The 22,326-nt window shown below is 41.1% G+C and overlaps 2 protein-coding genes and 1 long non-coding RNA gene across 6 annotated transcripts; 2 read left to right on the top strand and 1 right to left on the bottom strand.

Moving 5' to 3' along the window:
* Positions 1-153: 153 nt before the first annotated feature.
* Positions 154-7,373, top strand: brms1 (BRMS1 transcriptional repressor and anoikis regulator). Of its 2 annotated transcripts, XM_030076952.1 has the most exons (11): positions 157-305; positions 1,069-1,234; positions 2,382-2,639; positions 2,852-2,942; positions 3,696-3,823; positions 4,480-4,559; positions 4,699-4,795; positions 6,555-6,647; positions 6,738-6,802; positions 6,911-6,950; positions 7,063-7,373. In XM_030076952.1, the coding sequence occupies exons 3-11, from the start codon at positions 2,384-2,386 to the stop codon at positions 7,068-7,070; spliced, it is 858 nt and encodes a 285-aa protein (XP_029932812.1). In that variant the 5' UTR covers positions 157-305; positions 1,069-1,234; positions 2,382-2,383; the 3' UTR covers positions 7,071-7,373. The 2 variants fall into 2 exon arrangements, with proteins under 2 accessions (XP_029932811.1, XP_029932812.1); XM_030076951.1 differs by lacking the exon at positions 1,069-1,234 and having other exon boundaries at positions 154-305.
* A 1,517-nt stretch (positions 7,374-8,890) lies between these two features.
* Positions 8,891-16,481, bottom strand: LOC115377076 (zinc finger protein 883-like). Of its 3 annotated transcripts, none has more exons than XM_030076947.1 (7): positions 16,325-16,481; positions 15,065-15,229; positions 14,703-14,762; positions 14,526-14,585; positions 14,294-14,374; positions 13,824-13,883; positions 8,891-12,561 (listed from the first exon to the last, which is right to left on the bottom strand). In XM_030076947.1, the coding sequence occupies exons 2-7, from the start codon at positions 15,156-15,158 to the stop codon at positions 10,892-10,894; spliced, it is 2,025 nt and encodes a 674-aa protein (XP_029932807.1). In that variant the 5' UTR covers positions 15,159-15,229; positions 16,325-16,481; the 3' UTR covers positions 8,891-10,891. The 3 variants fall into 3 exon arrangements, with proteins under 3 accessions (XP_029932807.1, XP_029932810.1, XP_029932809.1); XM_030076950.1 differs by having other exon boundaries at positions 14,526-14,558; XM_030076949.1 differs by lacking the exon at positions 16,325-16,481 and adding an exon at positions 15,873-16,009.
* A 3,315-nt stretch (positions 16,482-19,796) lies between these two features.
* Positions 19,797-22,211, top strand: LOC115376561 (uncharacterized). The gene is made up of 3 exons (XR_003929818.1): positions 19,797-19,855; positions 20,626-20,802; positions 22,050-22,211. It is a non-coding gene; the product is annotated as an uncharacterized LOC115376561 (long non-coding RNA).
* The last annotated feature ends 115 nt before the right edge of the window (positions 22,212-22,326 follow it).

Here is a 22,326-nt window from a genome sequence, read left to right as displayed (position 1 = left end):
TTGCAGGCAGTCCAGGTTATTTATTGGCTGCATCCCGGTGGCTGGCGGAAACAAACGGGATTATGATTGGCTTACAAAACCAGCTTTTGGAATTTCACTGGACAAGCCATGTTTCGTGCGGCTCCTCCTATTGGTCACCCCAGCATTAGCGCTCGGCGCTGATTGGCTGTGTGAGCGGGACTGTAGAGTCCGGCAAAGTGTCGAACTGAAGATTGAACTGAAGAGGAAGTACTTTTTAAATATGGAAATCTAACAAACTGTACTTTTACTTTCGACAGCCGAGCAAAGGTAGACGCTTTGTCGAGGTGAGTAGGCTATTCGAGTAATTGTCAAGTCCAGCGAACAGACGGTTATTTGTTTACAAGCAGCATTCATTCCCTGCCTACCTACGGATAGTTGTTAATCCGTGTGTCCACAGGAAGATATTGTCCATTTGCAGCCTGCTCCCGTGTGTTTCCCAACGAGCTTACTGACATTTAAATGCTGCTAGTACAACAAACCGCTCCACTTCAATAGGTGTAGGGGACATATTCATAATATGTACACAGTGTAACTTGTGAAGCCTGGCAGTGTAAATGGGCAGTCACTCCCTCTCTGTGTGGTTTCAATTGTTACAGTGTTGCACTTGACTTGCCGCTACCAGCGTCGTCAGCCCGCTGTGTTTCCTGTCAAGCGACGAGAAAACACCACAACGAGACCAATTTCAGCCGCAGTCGGACTAATTATTCGTGTAAAATGTTTCAGACACGATTCACGTCTTTATTTTGGTCGAAATGCCGCCACGGAGCCACATAACGTTTAACGTTTTCCTCGGTGACATCACTGAAGCGAGCGTAAAGTTAGCCGGCGTGAAAGCGGAACTTCCGGTGTGTGCACCAAAATAAAAGCCCCATTAACCAACATTCGTTGTAAAGTCTGTTTTGTAGCACAATCAACCCGGGGTAAAAATCAAGAATATGCATTAGGGATATTTACTTATTCATTACTACATCCCTGTCGCGACTAAAATTTGCGACTTGTACTTCACCTAAAAATATTTCAATTTTCCACTGTGCTTTTATCGTAAAGAAAAATTGTACGACTTCCGGTGTGGTTTTGTGTGCTTGTGGCTAACTTGACGCGGGAACGGGAGCCATACGGTAGCCCGCTCTGTCAGCAGAGGGGTCCCGCCGTCTTCCCGGTGGCGTCCGGTGACTGGCCGCCGTCCCGGTGCCATGCTGTTGTTACAGTGGAGGCTCGTGCCAGTGCGAGACTCACTCTATTCTATTCTATCCTATTCTATTCTATTTTTATTGTTAGTCAGTAGTAGTTCTGTTCTTTCCTATTCTGTCCTAGCCTATTTTATAGTTACTCCACACTACATCTATTTCCATTTCTAATCTATTCTAATGCATTCTTGTATATTCTGTTCGGTTCCATTGAGTTCTCTATCCTTTTACATTGTTTTTACCATGTTCCCTTACATTCTGTTCAATACTGAGTCCTTGTCTATTCTATTCTGCTGTACTCTGTTCCACTCTGTTCTTTACCATTCCATCTTTAATTGTATCTTCAGCCTCTACCCGGTCAGGACACAGTCATCTTTGCTTCTTGTCTCTTTTCATAATTTTATTTATTTTATTTTTTTTAATTGAGTCTCTCATAGTTAGTCATAAAGATAATTAAAAATGACGTCAACAAACACAGTCACCCAGTGAAAAAAAGCAAAGCTGAAAATTGATAAAGTAATAGTGGCAACAGGTTGACAAAAGTTTAGCCCGAACAGATGAGCAGAAGTTGCCCTTAATCCATAAAATAATTCCCATTTATCACGCTCAGCAAATCAGCTCAGGGTGGTGCAGTAACAACATGTAAACCCACAAAATTAGCCAAACAGACATCTGAATACGGGGAGAGCTTGCTGCCTCTTAATATGCCATATAAACACTTGTAGTCCATTAGTCATTACTATGCTGTATGATCCACACCATGTATGTGAGCAGTGGTGTATGCTTAAATACATTAGATGGATAAATTACAGTTTCCTCTTCCTCTTTTTCCAATATTGCCGTTGTGATATGAACTGCATCAAACTGTGGGTTAAGCAGCTTCTCTGATACATTTTCATGGTGTGGAAAAAGTGGTAGTACATAATGCTAATGTTTTGTCCTTTTTTTAGGCTGAATATAATTAAATAATATATAATATAATAAAGATTTTCTGTAAAGTCCAACTTGATTTGTTGGTCAGTGATTCAGCCCAGTACCATGTTACGTTATTTAGGAAGCTGTATTCATCAATTCTACATTTTGTTATTGATTTTGTAACCCTAACTTTGTGCAACTTCAATATAGTAGACAATACAGTGTGTGTGTGTTTGTGTGTGTGTGTGTTCTCCCCAGCCATGCCCGCCCAGCCCTCTGTGAGGGAGCCGGAGGAGGAGATGGAGGCGGAAGGAGAGTCTGAACTCCCTGAGGCCAACGGAGAGGTGGAGGAGGAGAGGGAGAGGGGAGCAGCGGCAGGAGGAGAAGGAGGAGGAGGGGGAAGAGAAGGAGGAGGAGGAGGGGAGGAGACCATGGAGGAGAGCATGGAGGAGAGGGACAGTGACCTGGAGGAGACTGAAGAGGAGGAAGAGGAGGAGGAGGAAGAGGAGAGTTCAGGTTGTGATTTTTGGTTTTATGTTTGTCAGAGGTAGTTTAATTAAATGTCGCTTCTCTTGAGTTATGTTCTGTTTTCTGAATGTATCTGTAATCTGAAGATACTAATGAAGTTTTTTTTTATTTCACCTCTCTCTCTCTCTCTCTCTCTCTCTCTCTCTCTCTCTCTCTCTCTCTCTCTCTCTCTCTCTCTCCCATCTTCATCCGTTGTGAAGAAATGGACGATGAGGACTGTGAGAGGAGGAGAGGAGAATGTCTCGATGAGATGTTGGACCTGGAGAAACAGTTTCAGGAGCTGAAAGACAAGTAAGAATAAACCAAGTAGAAAGTAGGCCTGCACTTGAACTGAAAACAAAAATTGGAAGCCCCAGCATCTCAGTTTTTGACTTGTCTTTCTAAGAGGTAGAAAACACATTATATAAATAAAAATGCTTCCATGTGTATCACCATTTAAATTGCAACCACAATGTTTAGGAGGTAAAAATAACATTTTTTGACCCACATTAGTAGGCAGGTAGATGCATAGATTAACAGACAGAATGATATTTTGTTTCAGCATAATATTTTCACCACTCGCTTACTTTGATTTCAAAAACCTCGCCCTGAGTAGACCCATTAATATGACATTTTATATCCTGGACCATCTTTTTTCATTGTTTTGGAAACTGATACTATTGACAAAAAAAAAAAACAATATTCAGGGATGAAACAGAGCTTTAATCCTGTGGGCAGAACCGAATCCCTTCACTGCTCCCAAATGATCACTTTGAGCACTTGCTTGCATTGCGCTAAATGCCCGTTGTGGTTAAAATTAGTTTTTCATTTGTTCTGTGGTATCATGCTGTCGAGAGAGAGAGACAGACAGAGAGAGAAGGAAAGAGAGAAGACAGAAATCAAGGGAAAAAAATAAAGGATGGAAGATGATGGGTTGTTTTGAGAAGGGAATTGACGCTGGATGAGAGCAACAAAAGAAAAGTAAAAGAGAGTGAACGATATGTGACTCGGCTGTGTGTGTGTGTGTGTGTGTGTGTGTGTGTGTGTGTGTGCGTGCGTGTGCAGGTTGTTTCGGGAGCGTCTGAACCAGGTGAAAGTGAAGCTGGACGAGGTGCTGACAGGGAAGGCCGGCGAGTACAAAGAGCCTCTGGCCACACTACAGAACAACATGCAGCTGCGTACACAAGTGGCCGGTAACTCGCACACACACACACACACACACACACACACACACACACACACACACACACACACACACACACACACACACACAGCTTTCTCAGGACACATTTGTTACATCTGTCATGTGTGCCCAGCAGCCTCTGATCCATTCACAGCTTATTGATGACTGTGATGTGTGTGATTGAGGAGTTTAACCTCATTCTACATCTGTAGTCAGTGGAATTCACTGGAAAGGCAGCAGCCAAGTGTTTAAAATAGCAAGTTAAGATCTGAAGTTAAAATTGCAACAGTATAACAGGGGTGGGTACAGGCAGCTCCCTTACACGGGTTCCTCAAATAAATTGTCTAAACTGACGGCCCTATATAATCATTAGTAAGCAGCTTTGACAGTTTTCTGTGTTTTGGTTTTTGGTTCTTAAATCATTCAGCTCACATGAAAAAGGTCTTTAGACTTTCAGAAACTTGCAGGTACCTTACAGTGATTTCCAAATCACATCAGACAGTTTTCACAGCATCCGGAAGTTTGTTTTGGATGTTCAAGGTCGGGATGGGATGAAATGATGTGTCTCTCTCTCCAGTTCTCACAGCTCGCCCAGAAAGTAATTAAGGACACAAAAGTCTTAAAATAACACCGGTGACGTCTCGCTCCTTTTCCGCCCCTCCACAGGAGTGTACAAGGAGCTGTGTCTGAAGGTGATCCAACACAAGTATGAGTGTGAACTGCAAGGAGCACGGCAACATTTGGAGGTAACACACACACACACACAAACACACACACACACAGACAGTGAGAGACTTCAGTCACAAATAACATTGAACAAAATTTTAACAGTATAAGTGTGTGTGTGTGTGTGTGTGTGTGTGTGTGTGTGTGTGTGTGAGACAGAGCGAGCGGACGTTGCTATTTGATGCCATGAAGACAGAACTGCTGGACAAGATAAGGAGACTGGAGGAGGACAGACAGAGTGTAGACCTCACCTCAGGTACACACACACACACTCACTCACACATACACACTCATGGATACATACATGCATGTGCTTTATAGACACAGTTAGACACACTTGTGTAAACTTGAAAATGATTCTTGATAACTTGAGCTTTTTATTTTATTTCACATATTTGCTATTTTAACAACCTATTTTAACAACCACCAAACGACTGGCCCTTTCCAGTGGGCCTGCATGTAGGAAACATTTTTCAGTCAGCGGACATATCCGTTACCTGTCTCCTGCGCTTTTTCCATGTACAAATTGTTATTGTTATTCCAGTCACTAAATAGTTAACCACTCCTCATCACTGCATCTTTCACTGTTTGAAACATGAGCAAATCCACATGGTTTCTCTCAAAAGCATAGGTTAAAAAGGCCACGAGCAAATTAGCAAGAAAAGACCCCAAAATTTGCAAAATGGAAAAAAAAAAAAAAAAATTTTACCAAAATAAATGACAGACGATAGCCACAAGTGGTGATTTGGGGGTTCAAACAAACACAAACCGTTAGAATTTGAGAGCTTCAGCAGCTTCAATAAAAATATCCACCAAAAAGTTCAGTGTTTTAAGGACAAATTGATGTTTTTTTTGTTTTTTTTTTTTTCTCGCATTTTTATTGCCCCCACTTTCAGGGTATATTTCAGGTGCTTTTATGAAAATATCTTTCAAGTTTCATGGTGGATGGCCCAACTGTGTTTGACTCTGATCTGTATACATGCTGAGCCCCGCCCCTTTGAAACTGACTGATCAATATCCTGAAAGCTAAATAAGATATCAAGAAGAGGAAGAAGAAGAAAAATTATAAACCAGCACAAAAAATATTTTAGGGGTTCATCCCTTCAGGCATTAACCACTAAAAATAGTTTACTTGAAAATTAGCAAAAAGAAAAACAAAATTCCAAGAAAACTGTTTAGATATAGTATATTTTAAATTTAAAAAAAATGTACTAGAAAATTGCCACAAAATTACAACAAACTCGTTGAATCATCTTCCAGCCATAACTGAGCACAAAAAATATGAGGCTCGCTACGGACACATACACACGGTTTAACACATGATGCCTCCAGGCTGCCCCCTAGTGGAGATTAAAATAAATAAAAAAAAAAACCTCCAGAAAATGAAACATGCACACACAAGAACAGTGACAGAAACCTGTTGATTTATTTTTAGGTTAAAAAAAAGTCTTAGTCCTGAACATTTTGTCCTCCCTCACTTTTAAAATGAAGGCTCTGCTCTCGTTTGCTATAAATCAAAATGTCCAGAAAAAATACATTGACCTCTGCAGCACACGCTGTGTCTTCTTTTAAAACACTCCTCAAAACTCACCTTTACAAGATAGCTTTTTATAGCAAGGCTGTTTCTTATCTTATCTGTTTCTAATCTGTTTCTAGCTTCTTATCTCTTATAGCTAATATTTTGACTGAATTTATTGTACGACTTACTTTTTTTTATAACTGCATTTATTGCACACTTTGTTTTACCAGGTCCTATATTCCACATTTTATTATGTTTAATTTTTATGTTTCTAATTTCCACTGCTCCTATCTTGATGGTGTGTATCAGTTTAATTTGTTATGTAAAGCACTTTGTAACTATGTTTTCAAAAGTGCTATACAAATAAAGTTTACTATTATTATTATTATTATTATTATTATTGATGTTATTGTTGTTGTCTTTTCTCAAGTCTCTTAAAGTTGATTGACAGGATGATTTATGCTGTGTCATGTTTATGTTTCTTTCCTCTTGTCAGAGTGGTGGAGTGACGAGATGAAGAGCAAGAAGTGTAAGAGAAAGAACCTGCTGGCTCGGACGGAGAGGAAGAAGAAAGCTGCCCTGGTTTCAGGTAAAATCCGTCGCTCCGTCTGCCTGGTCGTCATCCTCCCAGCTCCCCTCACCGCTCTTAACGCTCGGCCCCGCTCTCTCTGTCCCGCAGGGCCGTTCATCGTCTACATGCTGAGAGACATCGACATCCTGGAGGACTGGACCGCGATAAAGAAGGTGAGAGATGGCCGGCTGAAGTTTCAAAATAAAACGCAGAGAATACGAAAAAAAAAAAGTCAGGTGTGTCTGTAACTGGTTGTTGGTAACTGTGTAACTGTTTTCCAGGCTAAAGCAGCACTGACACCGCTAAAGAAGAAAGCTGAAAGTAAGTCTGTTGACTGGGACACACACACACACACACACACACACACACACACACACACACACACACACACACTGTAGTGGCTTTGTCTCTAATGTCACTCTTGTTTTCTCAGAGCGGTGACGACAGGAGGATTTCATTGAAGACCAGTGGCAGCCAAACCAAACTTAACACACACATACACACACACACACACACACACCTCCAGCTCAATCCCACTTATCATGTAGTTTGTCTCGTTGACTGAAACCCAGCGAAGGCTTTGTCCATGTCATCCCGTGTGCACTGTCGCCCCCGCAACCCACCCCCCCTCACTGCTTGTTTGTTTTCTATGGCTATTTAAAAGAAGTTCAAATTGATATTACAACCATGTATTTATATAACAATTTATTATGGTGATTAAATTTTTAATCTTTTATGACACAAGCTTTGATTTACATGTGTCTGTTTTTCTGCTTGCGGTCTGTATGTGTGTGTGTGTGTGTGTGTGTGATAAGACTCCGCTCCACTGTTGGTGATTGTGCGTTTACACACCACACACACATACTTGTGACCCACTCTCCTTGGGAACCTGAGCGCTCTTTGTAAACAGTCAAATAGGGGAAAATGCCAAAACTAATATTTAATTTAATTTATTGTCAGTTGTATTTATAAGCAAGATGTGTTTTGCTGTGATGTTTTCTGTGCAGTGAAGTGTGTGGGTTCAAGGTGCAGTCTAGTGCAGCGTTACTCAGTGTGGGTGGGGAGAGGGAACAAAATGTCCCACAGAGGGATTATACTCAGTGTAGTCATTATTTTCATTGGTTTGTTTTGCTGTTTAGTAATTATTTCTATTATTATTACTGTGTACGCTGCACTACACCACTGGCTCTCATTTAAAAACTGACTAGTGAGGAATGCTGAAAACTAATGAAAACGAACACTTAATGAATTATTAAGAGTAGAAAAATTACTAGGATCAGTGAAAATTAAAGTAACTGTAAGTACAAGTAATAATTGAGTTGAGCCTAGTTAAAACAGAAAAGTAAAACAGAAAATTAAATACTAGCAAAATTCTAACAACTGGTATAGTGACAGTGACCGGTATAGAAATAGTGGGAGATAAATAATAAAAAAGGCCCGCTATCAGCTGCTAAATAGAAGCAGGGTTACACTCAGCCGGGCTCAACATAGTTCAACTAGTAGTTAACTAGTGCCCACATACTCTGATGTACATGACAGTGATAGCCACAAATACTTTAAAGGAATTTTTAAGTGAAATAATATTACTTGAGAAAAGAGGCTGGAGCTGTGAATGGAGCCACCATCATCATGGATGAAAGCGTTTTTGGAGACATACACCAACTGAGGTGGTGCCAACGATAACGACAGCAAATTGCACATGTAATTATCACTACACTAATTAGTAAAGCACAGGACATGATGTGACCCGCTTGGCAGTGCAGAGAACAAATTCTGCCAGAAAACAGTGAGCTCAGTCATGTCAAACAAAGAGCTAAACACGGCACAGGAAACACAACCTCTGTGTTCGTCAGGGTGACTTTTCCTCTCTGTCAGAGCCGCCGGCTGCTCTTCAGCTGCCACAGTCCCTGACCACAATCGATGGTGCCCAGCTTCCACAGGTTGGATTTTTGAGTATTCCCCCTGCCAAGGTGTCTGAACTAAAACAAATAAAGTAAACCTCATTTTTACACCTTTATGTAGAAATGTTGACTGTTATCGGTCAAAAGGATCCCTCGAAAGTGTTCTCTTGTACACAAAGTAAATCCAGAGTGTTGGTGCCCTCCCCTTTTGTTAAGTTGTGCATTAATTATGTATTTATTTGGATTCATAACTTTAGAACAGATAGCAGCATTGCTTTCTGTTCTAAAAATAGGAAGTAACAGTATAGTATTCATAAGTATTCATAACAAGCACATTGTGGTAAATATTTATTTTTCAAAACTTAAGTGACAGGAGTAGAGGACAGCAAATAAAATGAGATAAAAAAAAAAAATGTTAACCACAACATATTAATTTAATATAAGAAAAACTGCTTATAATGATAAGCTGAATGTTATTAATAATATCTTGGTACATTTACATTCAGAATAAATGATGAAGGCAAGAACAAGTGCTGTGATGTGAGATGGCTCTGTCAATAAAGCAGGACAGCAGACAAAAAGGGAGAACATAGGGCGCTAAAGAAGGGAACATTAAGAGAGCTGTGTCCAAAATGGGAATAATAATAATGAAAAAAAGACATCTTTGGCAAATAAAATGTCACATTTGTGTGATTTGTCGAGGTGACAAGTCAGAAATGTTGTTCATATAAAATCCGTCTTAAGAGGGATTCATTTCTCTTTAGTTGTTTCTAGTGTAGGAAATGTGTCTTTCAGTGGTATATAAGTTAATGAATAATTTTGATATTTTGGGGCATATAAAATATTTATGAGAACAAGACATCTCCTCAGCTATTACCTAAGACAAACATGCTGTTAAGAGTGATGATCTAACACTTTGCTTTGTGTCCTGTTGCTGCACATGACCACACAAGCTCAGGCAGGCTACCGGTCAAACATGAGGAACCCCACTGTCAGACAAATCCTCACATCATCCAGTATCTAAAAAGCTCCATAATCACAAGTTTCCCTGCAATATAATACAGTTTATCTCCTCTCCAGCAGCTCATCACAGGTCATCAGTAGGCTTTGTGTGACAGGTTCTAACAATCAATAATTTGGCCTTCTGTTGATGCAACAAAGTGCGCCTCTGCATCTGAAGTCTGTTAACTGGTGAATTATCCAGCAGCCGAGACAAACACTGACTAACTTCATTAACTTTGCTATTAAATGTGCAAAATCTATTGTCATTACAGACAAGGCTGTACATATTTCAACACTAACATGAGCTACATCAGTTTGCTGCAGTATGGATTGGTCCCCAAAATGGGTTACAGGTCCGTTTCTGCTGGTCTACGGTTTGTAAAGCTAAAATGTAAATGTACAAAATGGCTGTGCATGCCGGAGTCTCTGGGCTTTTACTTTTGAACCTGACATTTGGCACTTTAATCACATTGTTCATTGTATGTTCAGGCTACAAAGTATCATAGGCTTTATCGTCACATCTCCCTCCCTCTGGATCCAGTGCTGCTGACATGAATGATGTTACTGTAATCAGCTTGTACATCGTTGCAGCACACTAACATGATCGTGTTTAAAATCAGCTGATTTTACCTTACTTCCTTGCAAGCAATATGATTAAGATAACATGGTTAAGATAATTTGAGTAAAATATCATTCACTTCTCAATGTAATAAAAGGACAAAATAACAGAATATTGTTCTCAAATCATCAAAACTTGGCTCAAGTTATTGTTATCATATTCTGGAAGGTCAAAGATAAAATGCAGTGTGTATGTTATTCATGTGCATTTTCTAAAGCACAGAACTATCAAGATGCAACACAGGCACATTTTAAAATCCACTTTAGCTAGCAAAAGTAGTTGGGTTACCAGGAGCTCCAGTTATATTGGAAAATGTGTTTGTGATAGTGCATGGTCAAATAACCCATAATATTTTTTCTCAAAAGCAATTTGATTATTAATGATCAGACTCAACGTTGCTTTCATTTATGACACACATGGCATAGCTGGGCTTTATTTGCATCAGTTCTGAATGAGCGGTGAGATTCTGCAGCTTCTAATTTAAATAGTAAAGGAAATAGGAATCCTATTTAATTTGTAATTTGATGGCACTGCGATGACAATATGCCATTTTGTGCATCAGCAGATTGAAAATACAATTAAAGCTTTCTTACTTAGCTTTGTAAGTACGTATCATCTAATGTTCTGGAAAAAAAAAAAAAAAAAAACAATGTGCAGTTTTAACGAATGGGGAAATGGTACACATAAAAAAAATATTTTGGTACAAAATATGTTTTTCTCCACTAAAGTGAGGTGTGAGTCTAGAGTTCTTGGTCTGTATTTGGGGCAGAACACTTGTGTCTCTTCACTCCTCCTGACCAGCTGAAACTCTTGCGGCACACTGGACAGTGGTACGGTTTCTCCCCGGTGTGTGTGCGGTGGTGTGTCTTCAGCATCCCTGACTGGCTGAAGCGCCTCCCGCACTGGTCGCAGTGGTACGGTTTCTCCCCTGTGTGGATCCGCTGGTGCATCCTGAGGCAGCCCTTCTTGGCAAAGCTCTTCCAGCAAAACTCACAGCGAAATGGTTTCTCCCCAGTGTGCACACGTCGGTGCGTTTTCAGTTCAGTGGACCGGGTGTAGCTTTTGCCGCACTCGTCACATCGGTAAGGTTTTTCTGCCGTGGGAACACACTGATGGGACTTCAGCTCTGTTGCCTGGGTGAAACTACTCCCACACTGGTTACAGTGTAAAACTTTCTCTCCCCTATTATGACTGCAGTGATGTGACTTCAAGTGTCCTGACTGGCTGAAACACTCTCCACACTGGTCACAAAAAAGAGAATTTTCCTCTCTGTGGGTACGCTGATGCATCCTCAGATTTCCTTCTTTCATGAAGGTTTTTTCACACTGGTCACAGGAGTAGGGCCTCTCTTCTGTGTCACTGCACCGATGCATTTCTAGGTATTCGCAGGTCACAAAGCGTTTATCACACTGCTCACAATGATAAGGCTTGTCCCCTATGTAAGCACACTGATGTGATTTTAGAAGGTCTGCTGCAACAAATCCCCTCCCACACTGCTCACAGTTGTAAGGCCTCTCTGCTGTGTGGGTGTACTTGTGTCTGGTCAAGCTTCTTGAGGTGGAGAAACACACCCCACACTCACCACACTTGTACGGTTTTTCCCCAGTGTGGACACGGTGGTGTCTTTTTAGATCCTGTCTCCTGGAAAAGCTTTCGCCACACTGGTCACAATCAAATGGCTTCTCACCTGTGTGCACACGCTGATGTTTCTTAAAATCCCCTGAATGACCAAAGCCTCGGCCACATTGCCCACATATGTAGCGGCTCTCCCCTGTATGGATACGTCTATGTCTGGCAAGGTAGTCAGCTCTGTGGAAGCACTTGCCGCACTGGCTGCACTGATGGGGTTTCTCTTTAGAGTGAGTCTGCTGGTGCTGCACCAGGTGCTCCGACTGCCGGAAGCTTTTCTCACACAAGTTGCATTGATATGGTTTCTCTCCTGTGTGAGAGAGCTGGTGACGCTGCAGGTGAGACAGCTGGTTGAAGCTCTTCTCACAGTGACTACAGTGGTAGGGTTTCTCTCCTGTGTGGATTCGTTGGTGCACTTTGAGGCTTCCCTCTGTGGTGAAGCTCTTGAGACAAACATTGCAGGGAAATGGTTTCTCACCCGTGTGAACACGCTGATGCACCCGCAGGCTGCCATCAGTCGGGAAGCTCTTCCTGCAGAAAGCACATTGGAAGGGTGTCTCCCCAGTGTGGACCCGCCGGTGCGCTCTGAAGTAGAACTCAGTGGTGAAACTCTTGCCACACTGGTTACAGTGAAAAGGTTTCTCCCCAGTGTGGACGTGTTGGTGGGTTGTCAGGTGCTGGGCTTGGCTGAAACTCTTGCCGCACTGCTCACACCGGTATGGTTTCTCCACAGTTTGAGCAGGCCGCTGTTTTTTTGTTGATATGTTCTGAGGAGGAGTACCTATGGAGGGAATAAGAAAGAAAGACTTAACATTAGAGAGCCCTCTAATAATCAGTGATGGGCAGTATTTCTCAAACAAAATCAACAACAGAAGAACAGAGAGATGGATGAGGTGAACTGAGAGAAAAGAAATCAAGTTAAAATAAATTCTATCAGAGTACAGTGAGACCATCCAACAAAACTTAGAAAAAGAGCACAGGTCACTTAAGTGAACCTGTGGCATGAGAAAAGAGAAAATGAAAGGGGATGGGGAAGGATAATAAAGACAGACATTAGGATCATTAAGCTGCTCTAAGCAATTTGTTGAGCACTAGATTGTGCTGAGCACAAACTCTGTTTATCTCAAATACACAAAGCCACTCATCTCTCCCTCCTTCTCTGTCCACTCTTGATTTCAAATAGTTTATGAGAATATAGCTTAACTCACACACACAGAAGAAACAAGGCGATGTCTTTTTCCAATTTCAGTTCACGCCACTTTTTTAAAGGCCTGGGGTTTGATCTTTTTTGTGGTCTGAAATCTTTTTTGACAATATTTAATCTTTTTTTTCCTCAAGCTGTCTTTTGTCACCACAGACTTGAGTCTGTGTCTCTGCCATTGCAGACGTGTTGTAGCTGCGTGCAGAGGCTTTTATAGTGGAGGGTGAGACAGAAGGAAGAGGAGGAGCTAGTCTTCAGGCCGATATAGAAATTTAGAAGGCATTAAGCAGGAAATAACAACAGGCCGGCTATAACTTGTATGATGGAAACAGACCTACAGTAGCAATTCCCACATTGAAATTGGTCATTTCACTCAGAAAAAAAAATTCCTTAACGTAATAATAATTCTACTTAACGTAGCTTTAATCATTTACCACTAAATCATTGGACCAAGAGATTATGACTTCACAGCTGATCATATCATACAATACAGTACTTTGTAAAATTATATAATATTATTTGATCATTTATTGTGAGTTTTTATTATGACAGCAGTAAAATACTCAAATTAAATCCCTTTGATCATCCAAATGTCAAATAATTACACTTCTGAAAAACAAACTTAAATAATCTTTTTTTTCCAGATTGTCATTTGATGAAAAATGACAGCAACAAGGTTCAGTTAGAGGATTAAAAGAGGCATCAGTGTGTTTAGTGTAAACTCTGAACCACAACAGAACAATTGTTTGAGGTGTAAACTGCTGTTAGAGGCAAATATGCTGAAGTTTTATAACTTTGAGACTGAGGCATGCATTGGCTACAGTGGAGAGGATGCAACTTACAGATTTCCTGCTGCTCTTGGGGTTCCTCCTTCACCACAATAGAAATGTCCAGCGGTGAACCTGGAAACAGAGTATTACATGAAGCCTGTACCGCATTCAGGCAATGTTTCCTCTGCCTTTGCAGAAAAATATTAATTGATATGATACATCCACATAAGTGCATCACAGAAATAGTACTAGTTCCATAAAATCAAACCATACAAATGCACTGATTAAAAAAGAAATATATGAATGAAACAAACAGGCAACTATAATAACACACAATAAAGACTGTGGAGCTCAGCAGAGGATCAAATGTCCTGACGTTACATACCACACTGCACAACCTTCTCACCTGATTGTCATACTTACAGGGTTACTGGGTTTCTCTGAGGCAGATTTCGGTGTGTCAGGGGAAGGCAGCGTTTGCTGTGATGTGAAAGAGTGAAAGCAGAAGTGGAAGAGAAATGTGGAAACAGAAAGTAACTTACAGACGTCCTGCTGGTCCTCCAGTTCCTCTTCAGCATCAGGAGAGACGTCGCTGGATGGGTCCAGAGAGGCTTGATGGTCGGCTTTGGTCAAACAGCAGTGACAGAAATGGAGAGAGAAAAAAATGTGGCAACAGAAATAAGTTTTGCTGCATATTTTTTTATTTGTTTGTTTACATGTGGTCCATAAAGGCAAGACAACTAATAATATCTATCAATGTATCTTTGGACTTACAGAGGTCTCCAGAGTCTCCATCTTCCTCCTTCACTAAAATAGAAATATCTTTGGTGGAATCTGCAAAGTTGAAAGTTAATATTGCAAAACAGCAGTTACAGTGAAGGAGTTTAGTTTATATGTCTTCCATAAAGGCAACACAACAAATGAACACTATCTATCCAACTATAGACTTACAGATGTCTCCGTGGTCTCCATCTTCCTCCTTCACTATAACAGAAATATCTTTGGTGGAATCTGCAACATCAAAAGTTCACATTGTAGAAAAACAGCATTCATGGTAAGAAGGTTTACTTTGCCGTATAAAATCAACAATTCCTTTTATTTCCTTTACATGACAAGCGACCTCTGATTGAGACTGAGATGAGACCCCAGTATTGATATATAACTTTGTCAGTACATTAAAGCGTGTTTACCTGAAATGTAAAACTGTCAAAGGCAAAACACAATAAGTCTAGTAACTGCTCTGGTCACAGGTAATTACAACAGGAATGTGTAAATAAATGTAAGAAAGACAAGAAGGACAAAAAGAAACTCACATATGCTCTCATGGTCCAGAGGTTCATCCTTCACTTCAGCTAACATGTGTGGAGGTGTTGCCGTGGCGACTGACTGGCCTTGTGGAGACTCCATCTTGAGCTGAGGACCTCCAGCGTCTTTCGGTGTGAAGTCTCGCTCCAAGGTGAGAGCTCAGGTTAAGACGACTGCAGACAGAAGAAAACATCCTTATTATCATTGGGCCGTTAATAAAGCTATTCATGTAAACTGGTTCAGCTGAAAAATATGGTTTGACTGTATGGCAACAAAAGGAAACTGACTTGACAGGAGAATTTAGGATGTGTGTATATACACATTTAATAACTATCCAGATACCAAGAAGGCTCTTAAATTATTTCACATCATAATACAATATGGAAGTCTAGGGTAACACTGGCTGAGATACTTTGATACAACTCAGTGGATTATATTTGCAACATATCCTGATGGGTGAAACTTTACTGGAAATTTCACCGAAAGCACTCCTTGTTTGTTTTGATTATGTCAAATTTAACACTGCACCCTGGCAGGTCTCACAAATAATCCTATGTTTGTCTGCCAATATGGAAGGTGACATAAAGCCAACAGAGGAAAATCTCTCCCATATGAAAGAACAAGACAGAAAACAGCTAGGCTTAACCCATGGGTGAACTGGATTCCTTTTATTAATACCACACTTTCTACTGTCACTGTAGAATTGGGCTCAAATGAAGTAAGTAAAAACATGACATCAGACGGTCATACAGTATCTTAACACCTTCATAACAATGTGGCACCTTCATAACAATCAAGGCAAACCAACTCCATTACCTTTCCTCAGTTCAACAGAGCTTTCTCACAGCAGCCATTCAGACATCAGCAGGTTTAAACCATGACATTAAAATGACATTAATTAAAGTTATGATCCATGTAAGTGAAGCAGAGTGAACAGGAGCGGGACTCTGGCTCTGTCACACCTGAGAGGAATGGCAGCTTCATTAATGTCATTAGTAACACCTGTTTCAAACCGCTTTTTCATGTCAAAGTGGCGACTGTGGAAAATATGTACATTACAGCTGTACCGTGCACCACTAATACAGACATTACCACGCCTGGCACTAAACTGACTGTCTCAGAGAAAAGACAGTTAGCTGCTTGTGGAGAGAAAAAAAATTACATATAAAAGGAAACGAGAGCAGAGAGGGCGTCCCTAATCCTGACGGAGGCCTAGCTATTGTTTATGGCTGTGTTGTCAGTGGAGCTGGGTGACAGGCGCCACTCACCGCCGGAAAACTCCGTGTTTCCTCTCTCACTCGCTCCTCCCGGTGAGGCTGGAGCATGGCACGAAACGTCTCAACATCCCCGTCGATTAATAATCCAGTTTTATTTCCTTTTTTAGCAGGTTTTCGGCTAGTTTTCGGGTGTTCGCCGTTGCAGAAGCTAGGAAGCAGCCATTTTGGAAGTTAGGGCGCATGAGCGTATGGTGGTTTCCATGGGAACAGGGCTGGAGCCTCGTGGTGCGTTCAGTAACTGTAGGAATGCTCTGCGGTGCAACAATTAAGAAGTTTTAGTCTATCATGCTTGTGTGGTTTTAATCGTAATTTCAGCTCTAATATTCAGCAGAGGCCAGTCTGTTACATTACAATCTGAGACCTGAAGGCTGCACAGTCTAAGTGTCTCTGGTATACTATTTTATTTTATTTTATTTTATTTTATTATTTTTTTTCAGTAGTCATATTGCATGCCATCTATTTTCCTGTCTCATGAGTGACCCTGAAGAGGAAAAGCTCATTGCAACTAAAAAGCAGCCAAATTTCTGTCTGATGAAAACACGCAGTAAACTTCATGGCTCACTTGTACCACATGGATCAGCAGCGTGTCGGTACTCATTAGTCTGCTGTGTAGTGATATTTTGGTTGTAGCCATAGTTTAGTTGCTGCTGTAGTTTTGATTTTTTCATATAGTCTAAAAGAGTGTCCAAGGACTGGATGGAAGACAGTCATCTATAGGTCTACTATATGAACAGTTTTTTTTTTGTTTTGTTTTGTTTTTTTGGCATTTTACTCTTGATTTAGTTATTGTTAGTTATTCCTGATGTCCATATCTTTATTTAGTATGTGTTTCAAAATAAGAGTTGAAATCCTTTTGCTTTACGTGTGGACATCAAGAGTAATTTGAATTTGATTTATTGTGTTCATGTGCATTTTTTCAAATGTCTGAAATGTTAATCTCTTGTTTCTTTGTCTGTGTCTGTTCCTTTGTATTTCTCCAGATCCTCAGATCCCCCAGATCCTCCTGAAATTTCGCTTTTCCTTCTTTATGCTGCATAATGCTGCTGCCTGGCAGAGATAATAATAAAACCATATGAATGAAAAGTTGTGCACAGTGTGTTGCACTGATGTAGGCATGGATGGTGAGAGGCGACGTCCTGATGTAAATGCAAATGACAAACAACAGCACCAAGGAGTGTGTTTGGAAAGTGTTTATTTAATAACACAAGTGAGGAAGAAATTGTGAATGTAGGTTTTAAATTGCAGCAAAAGTGAAGAGGAGGAGGACAGAGCTGTTTGTGATGAGATTACATGCTTCTTCTTCCTCACCTTTCTTCATCTTGTATACAACCCCATCCTGTCAGGGTTCTTAAACAATGTATCAGCATGCAGCACAAATAAGAGATCCTACTGAACAGTAATACTCAATAAATCATCCAAAACTACACTCGGTGATGTGTTGAACTACATCACCTTTTTTATCAGTGACTCTCAGAGCAGTGCCACACCTGTCTCCTGTCTTTTTATCCTTTATATTCCTCTTCCACCCTCTCCTCTTCCTCCATCACCTCCAACAGCTCCCCTCTGTTACCTTCTGTTTCTCTCATCTCTTCCTCCTCTCTTCTTCACACCTCATCACCTTATCTCCGCCTTGTGTCTTGAGGAGTTTGAAGCAAGGCTTTAAGGCTGGAGGCTGGTTTGCCATATTCACATTATATGGGATGGGACTTGGAGGTGGGAAATGCCGTGCATGTGTTCACCTTAAATGGTGAAATGGTGAAACCCAACAGTTGTCAGCCAAGTAAGTTAACCTTACAATTCTTTAATTCTATACCAAAAGGTAAGACAATTAGACTATTTTAATAAAAAGATATGCTCAGTCTGATGATAGGTAGAGTTGCTTTGTGGTTTGGTAAAACACACATGATAAAATAGTATTAAATTTGGTGGCTGTTGTGTTAAACAGCCACCAAACTTCTGTTTTGGTTAGCTACATCCTTGAGACACTGATATATCAGAGCTTTCAGGAAAAATATGAGACTCTCAGCTGCAATAACAAGTTGGGATACTGGTGTGTATGCTCTTTACAAGTCAGAAGACGCTACTTATAGAAAATAGGTCTACCATATGATATGAGTGTGGCAGTAACTTCCTCTCCCTCTCCCTCCACATCACCTCTATCTCCTCCTGCCCCTCCTCCTCTTCAGCCTCACTTCCCTCTTTTCTACTGTACAAGAAAAAAAAAAAGTCCACTGTTTCAAAATGGCCCCTGTAAGGCTGAAAACAGGAGGGCCGAGGCGGCAGCTGTGGCAAGTGAGGGCTGAGCGATGCTGCCTGCTCTGTCCTGTCGCTCCCTCCTCCTCTTCCTCTTCATCCTTCACAGGTGCTTGCTGAGTTTGCGCGCCTGCCTCTCCCGGGCCTCAAACGCGGCTTTGGTGTCCATCAGCTCCTTCAGCTGCCGGTGGATCTGGGCCATGTCGAGCTGGGCGGTCTCGCACTGCTCGCGCAGGGCCGCAGACTCCACGCGCAGCTGCGTGGTGGCCAGGGAGAGGTGCTCGCTGCGCTCGCGGCACTGCAGCTGCATGCGCTTGGCGTCGCTCAGCAGAGACTCCACGCTCACCACCACCGACTCACACTGGTCCTGAGACAACGCCTGGAGAGAGAGAGATCTCTAACTTCACCACTATTGGAGAGATTTCTGACCTTTTGCCTGAGGCCCTTTTGGAGGTCAGAGGTCAAAGGTCATCGGTCAGGCTGCCCTGAGGCTGGTAAAAACTCAGTGTCTTTCTCAAGGACACATCAGCAGGAAGGATATATGACAACACAGCAGTCCAGTTGAAGGTTTTTCTCCACTGTCTATGAGGGGTGGAAGAAACTAAAACTGGTAAAAATGCCAGGTGATGAAAATGCACATGATTTGAAAAATAGCGACAATTTATCAAATAATCTGATTCATTTAAAGCCAGTTGGATTAAAACAGTCATATGATGAAAAGGGCTATTTTATCATTCACAACACAAAACTGTCATTTATCATTTAGGGAAAGTGGCCTCAAGTGTGGGAGTAATGGAGTAAAAAATGGAGATGATAAAAATGCTTACAAACTAATAATGGAAGTGATTAAATGTTTATGAGTTGAAAAATAGCGATAAGTCAATAAAGTCAGTCAGCTGATTTGATGAACTTGTAGCTTGATGATTCACAATACCCAACAGACATTAATTGTTTACAACTAGCAGTTCATTTCTGTCACTTCCACCCCTCATACACTGCCGCCCCATCTATTTCATTTAAATTTGCAGTTATTATTCATGCCCTGTGTTCAGCTTAAGGCAGGGGTGTCAAACTCGTGCCATGGAGGGCCAAGAGGCTGCAGGTTTTCATTCCAACCAACAACTCCACCAGGTGATTTCACTGATTAGTCCCGCCTCTCTGTTTCGAGGTAGGGTGATCAGTGAAATCACCTGGTGGAGTTGTTGGTTGGAATGAAAACCTGCAGCCTCTTGGCCCTCCATGGCACGAGTTTGACACCCCTGGCTTAAGGTAACAGTATATTTGCACAGTCTAATGTTAATATTTAACTTAGTATCAGCATAACCCTGATCTTAACCGGAACAAAGTGGATAGCGAGTTAAAATCTAGACCCCGGCATTCATCTCTACACAATTTAGGGAGAGAAGCATATAAAGGAAGCATACCGTGTAAAGAGTGAGGAACTGTTAATTGATCTTTTACAGTACAATTTAGGGATTTAGCCAAAGCTCTGATCCGCATCTAATTCAATATGAGTGCAACAGTAGAATATAAACTTAAATTATCATGTCCATAACCAAAATTACCAGCAACCTATGGTAATGCATTTCTGTCACCAGAGAGATTATATAAGATAGAATTGCTTGGGAAAGAAACACATTAAGAAGGGATTTTCAAAATAGTTTTCAGTCCACAATGACTTTGCTGCCCTGATGACAATATTCTCTTCTCTGAGCATGTTTTGTTGCTTTATTGTCTGCCTCTTCGCCGTCTGCTTTGGCAGCAAACGTGCACTCGTGCCAGTAAAGCAGTTCGACTTAATCTGAATCAATAGATAGCAGTGAGACGCTGACCACAGATCAGCGGGCTTAAAACGGAGTGTTTGATCTGTGGAGTGAGAAGTGGCTTAAAGAGGCTTATCAAGGCTTAACTTGGTCTGCAGTGTGCCTCCGCTTCTTTTTCTGTCTCTCTCACTCACGATATTAGCCTCTCTCTGTCTCGCTGTATTCTCCAACGCTGATTTAACGCAGTGAACGGTTCACTTCTCTCCCCTTTTTCAGCTTCTCTCTCCCTCTGCCACACATTGGAGTGAGAAAGTCTTACCATGAACTCAAGAGTCAGAACTATCACCAGCCTCGTGATCCTCTTTGGACACTCAAGGTTCAGATGGTCCTCGATGTTCTCCAGGTTGTTCTCCTTCTTCCTTGGCCTTCCAGATAAACCCTGAATATCAAGAGGTACCCAAGGCATGAAAAAAAAAATGATGTCAAGATGCAGATTCTGGAAATAGCAGCTAAGAGGAAACATCAAGTTGACTTACAGGTCAAGCAAAGTTAAAACTGGATCAGTGAAGTGAAGCTGTTCTTCCAAAATACCTAAATACCAACGTGCCTTCCTTTCTTTTCCTGTTACCTGCCTCTTTCTCCCGTCCTTATTCCTCTTTCTCCTCCCGTCTCTCTTTCTTTCTCTATTCAGTGAATGTCTGCCACAGTCTCAAGGTCCAGCTACGGTCAGATAATCCCAGCAGATTAGACAGTTAGGGAAACAGCAGGAGAGATGTAAGCTCATTCCATCTATTTCGATCTGTCAGGTAACTCCAAGGAAATCATTCAGTGGCCGTGGCACTGGGAACACAAATGGCACTGTTTTTATGTAGAACTCGTGAAATATATGTGCTGTATCCACTATGCACCTGTCCATCACTGGTTATTAATGGTTGACTGGAATTTAGCGACTTAAAAACCTCATTTACATCAGACCAGATGGAATGTAGTTTTTAATACCAGGATCATCTTTAGGTTTAGTTGCTCAGGACCAAATTAATAAACCCAGGTCAACACTGGACCCAAAAGTCGGGCTTCATAAAACATCAAAAACATTATAAAACATTGTCTTTGGATGTGGGGACTTTATGGCGATGGAAAATAAGAAAAAAAAAGCTTTAAAAGACCTTATGAAATACATCCATTTTTAATTTTGTGAGGGGACAAGTGAGTAAGCTCCACAGGTTGTGTCACTTTGAATGGGAAGAAACATCATTATGAAACTGAGGTTGACTGTCAGCTTTAAGGTTTCTTTCATCTGTGTTGGATGAAAAAAATAAGCTCTCATCTCTCAAGGCTACTGTTTTGTTTAAGTGCAAACACAGGGAAAGAACCTGGCAGTATACAAGAATAATAATATAATAATAATATAATGACGCAAAGAGGCTGGCCTCATTTATGGGTTGCAGATTTCTAATAGTCCCTGACTCCCTCAGTCATAATGTCACTTCATAACCTGAAAATATAGAGCCAAAGTATTAAACAAATTGCTGATGTCAAGATTGTGAAGATCAGTGTAACATTTTTAATGTGTAACCCGAGTCATTATACTATCACTTTTAACTATGTTTTACCTGTACAATATTTTAAATTAATATGTAAACGCCCTATAAATAGAAAAATGTCACATAGTGCCACTTTTTGCTCGCTTGTTACACTAGATCCATTGCTGCTCCACCCTGAAGAGGAATTGCTTAGAAAATGATGCAAGTGATGTTGATGCAGTACCTTTTCTCGACCAGTAGAGGGAGACAGAGCTCCACACATGACTTTCCTCAGCGGCACACTTCCTCTCACCTCTCCAGCACACACTTGTTGAAGTAAAGGCCTCACACATGAAAAGTTGTATTTAACCTTTTTTCGTTTATTGGTTTAAAAAGAAATATGTGCACAGTAGCCTCACTATAAACACCACAGCGGTTCATGAAATGCAGCCAT

The sequence above is a fragment of the Myripristis murdjan genome, chromosome 18 (genome assembly GCF_902150065.1).
Source record: "Myripristis murdjan chromosome 18, fMyrMur1.1, whole genome shotgun sequence".
Taxonomy (NCBI): Eukaryota; Metazoa; Chordata; class Actinopteri; order Holocentriformes; family Holocentridae; genus Myripristis; species Myripristis murdjan.
Note: the sequence above shows the minus strand (reverse complement) of the source record. Positions and strands in the feature narration are given on the sequence as shown.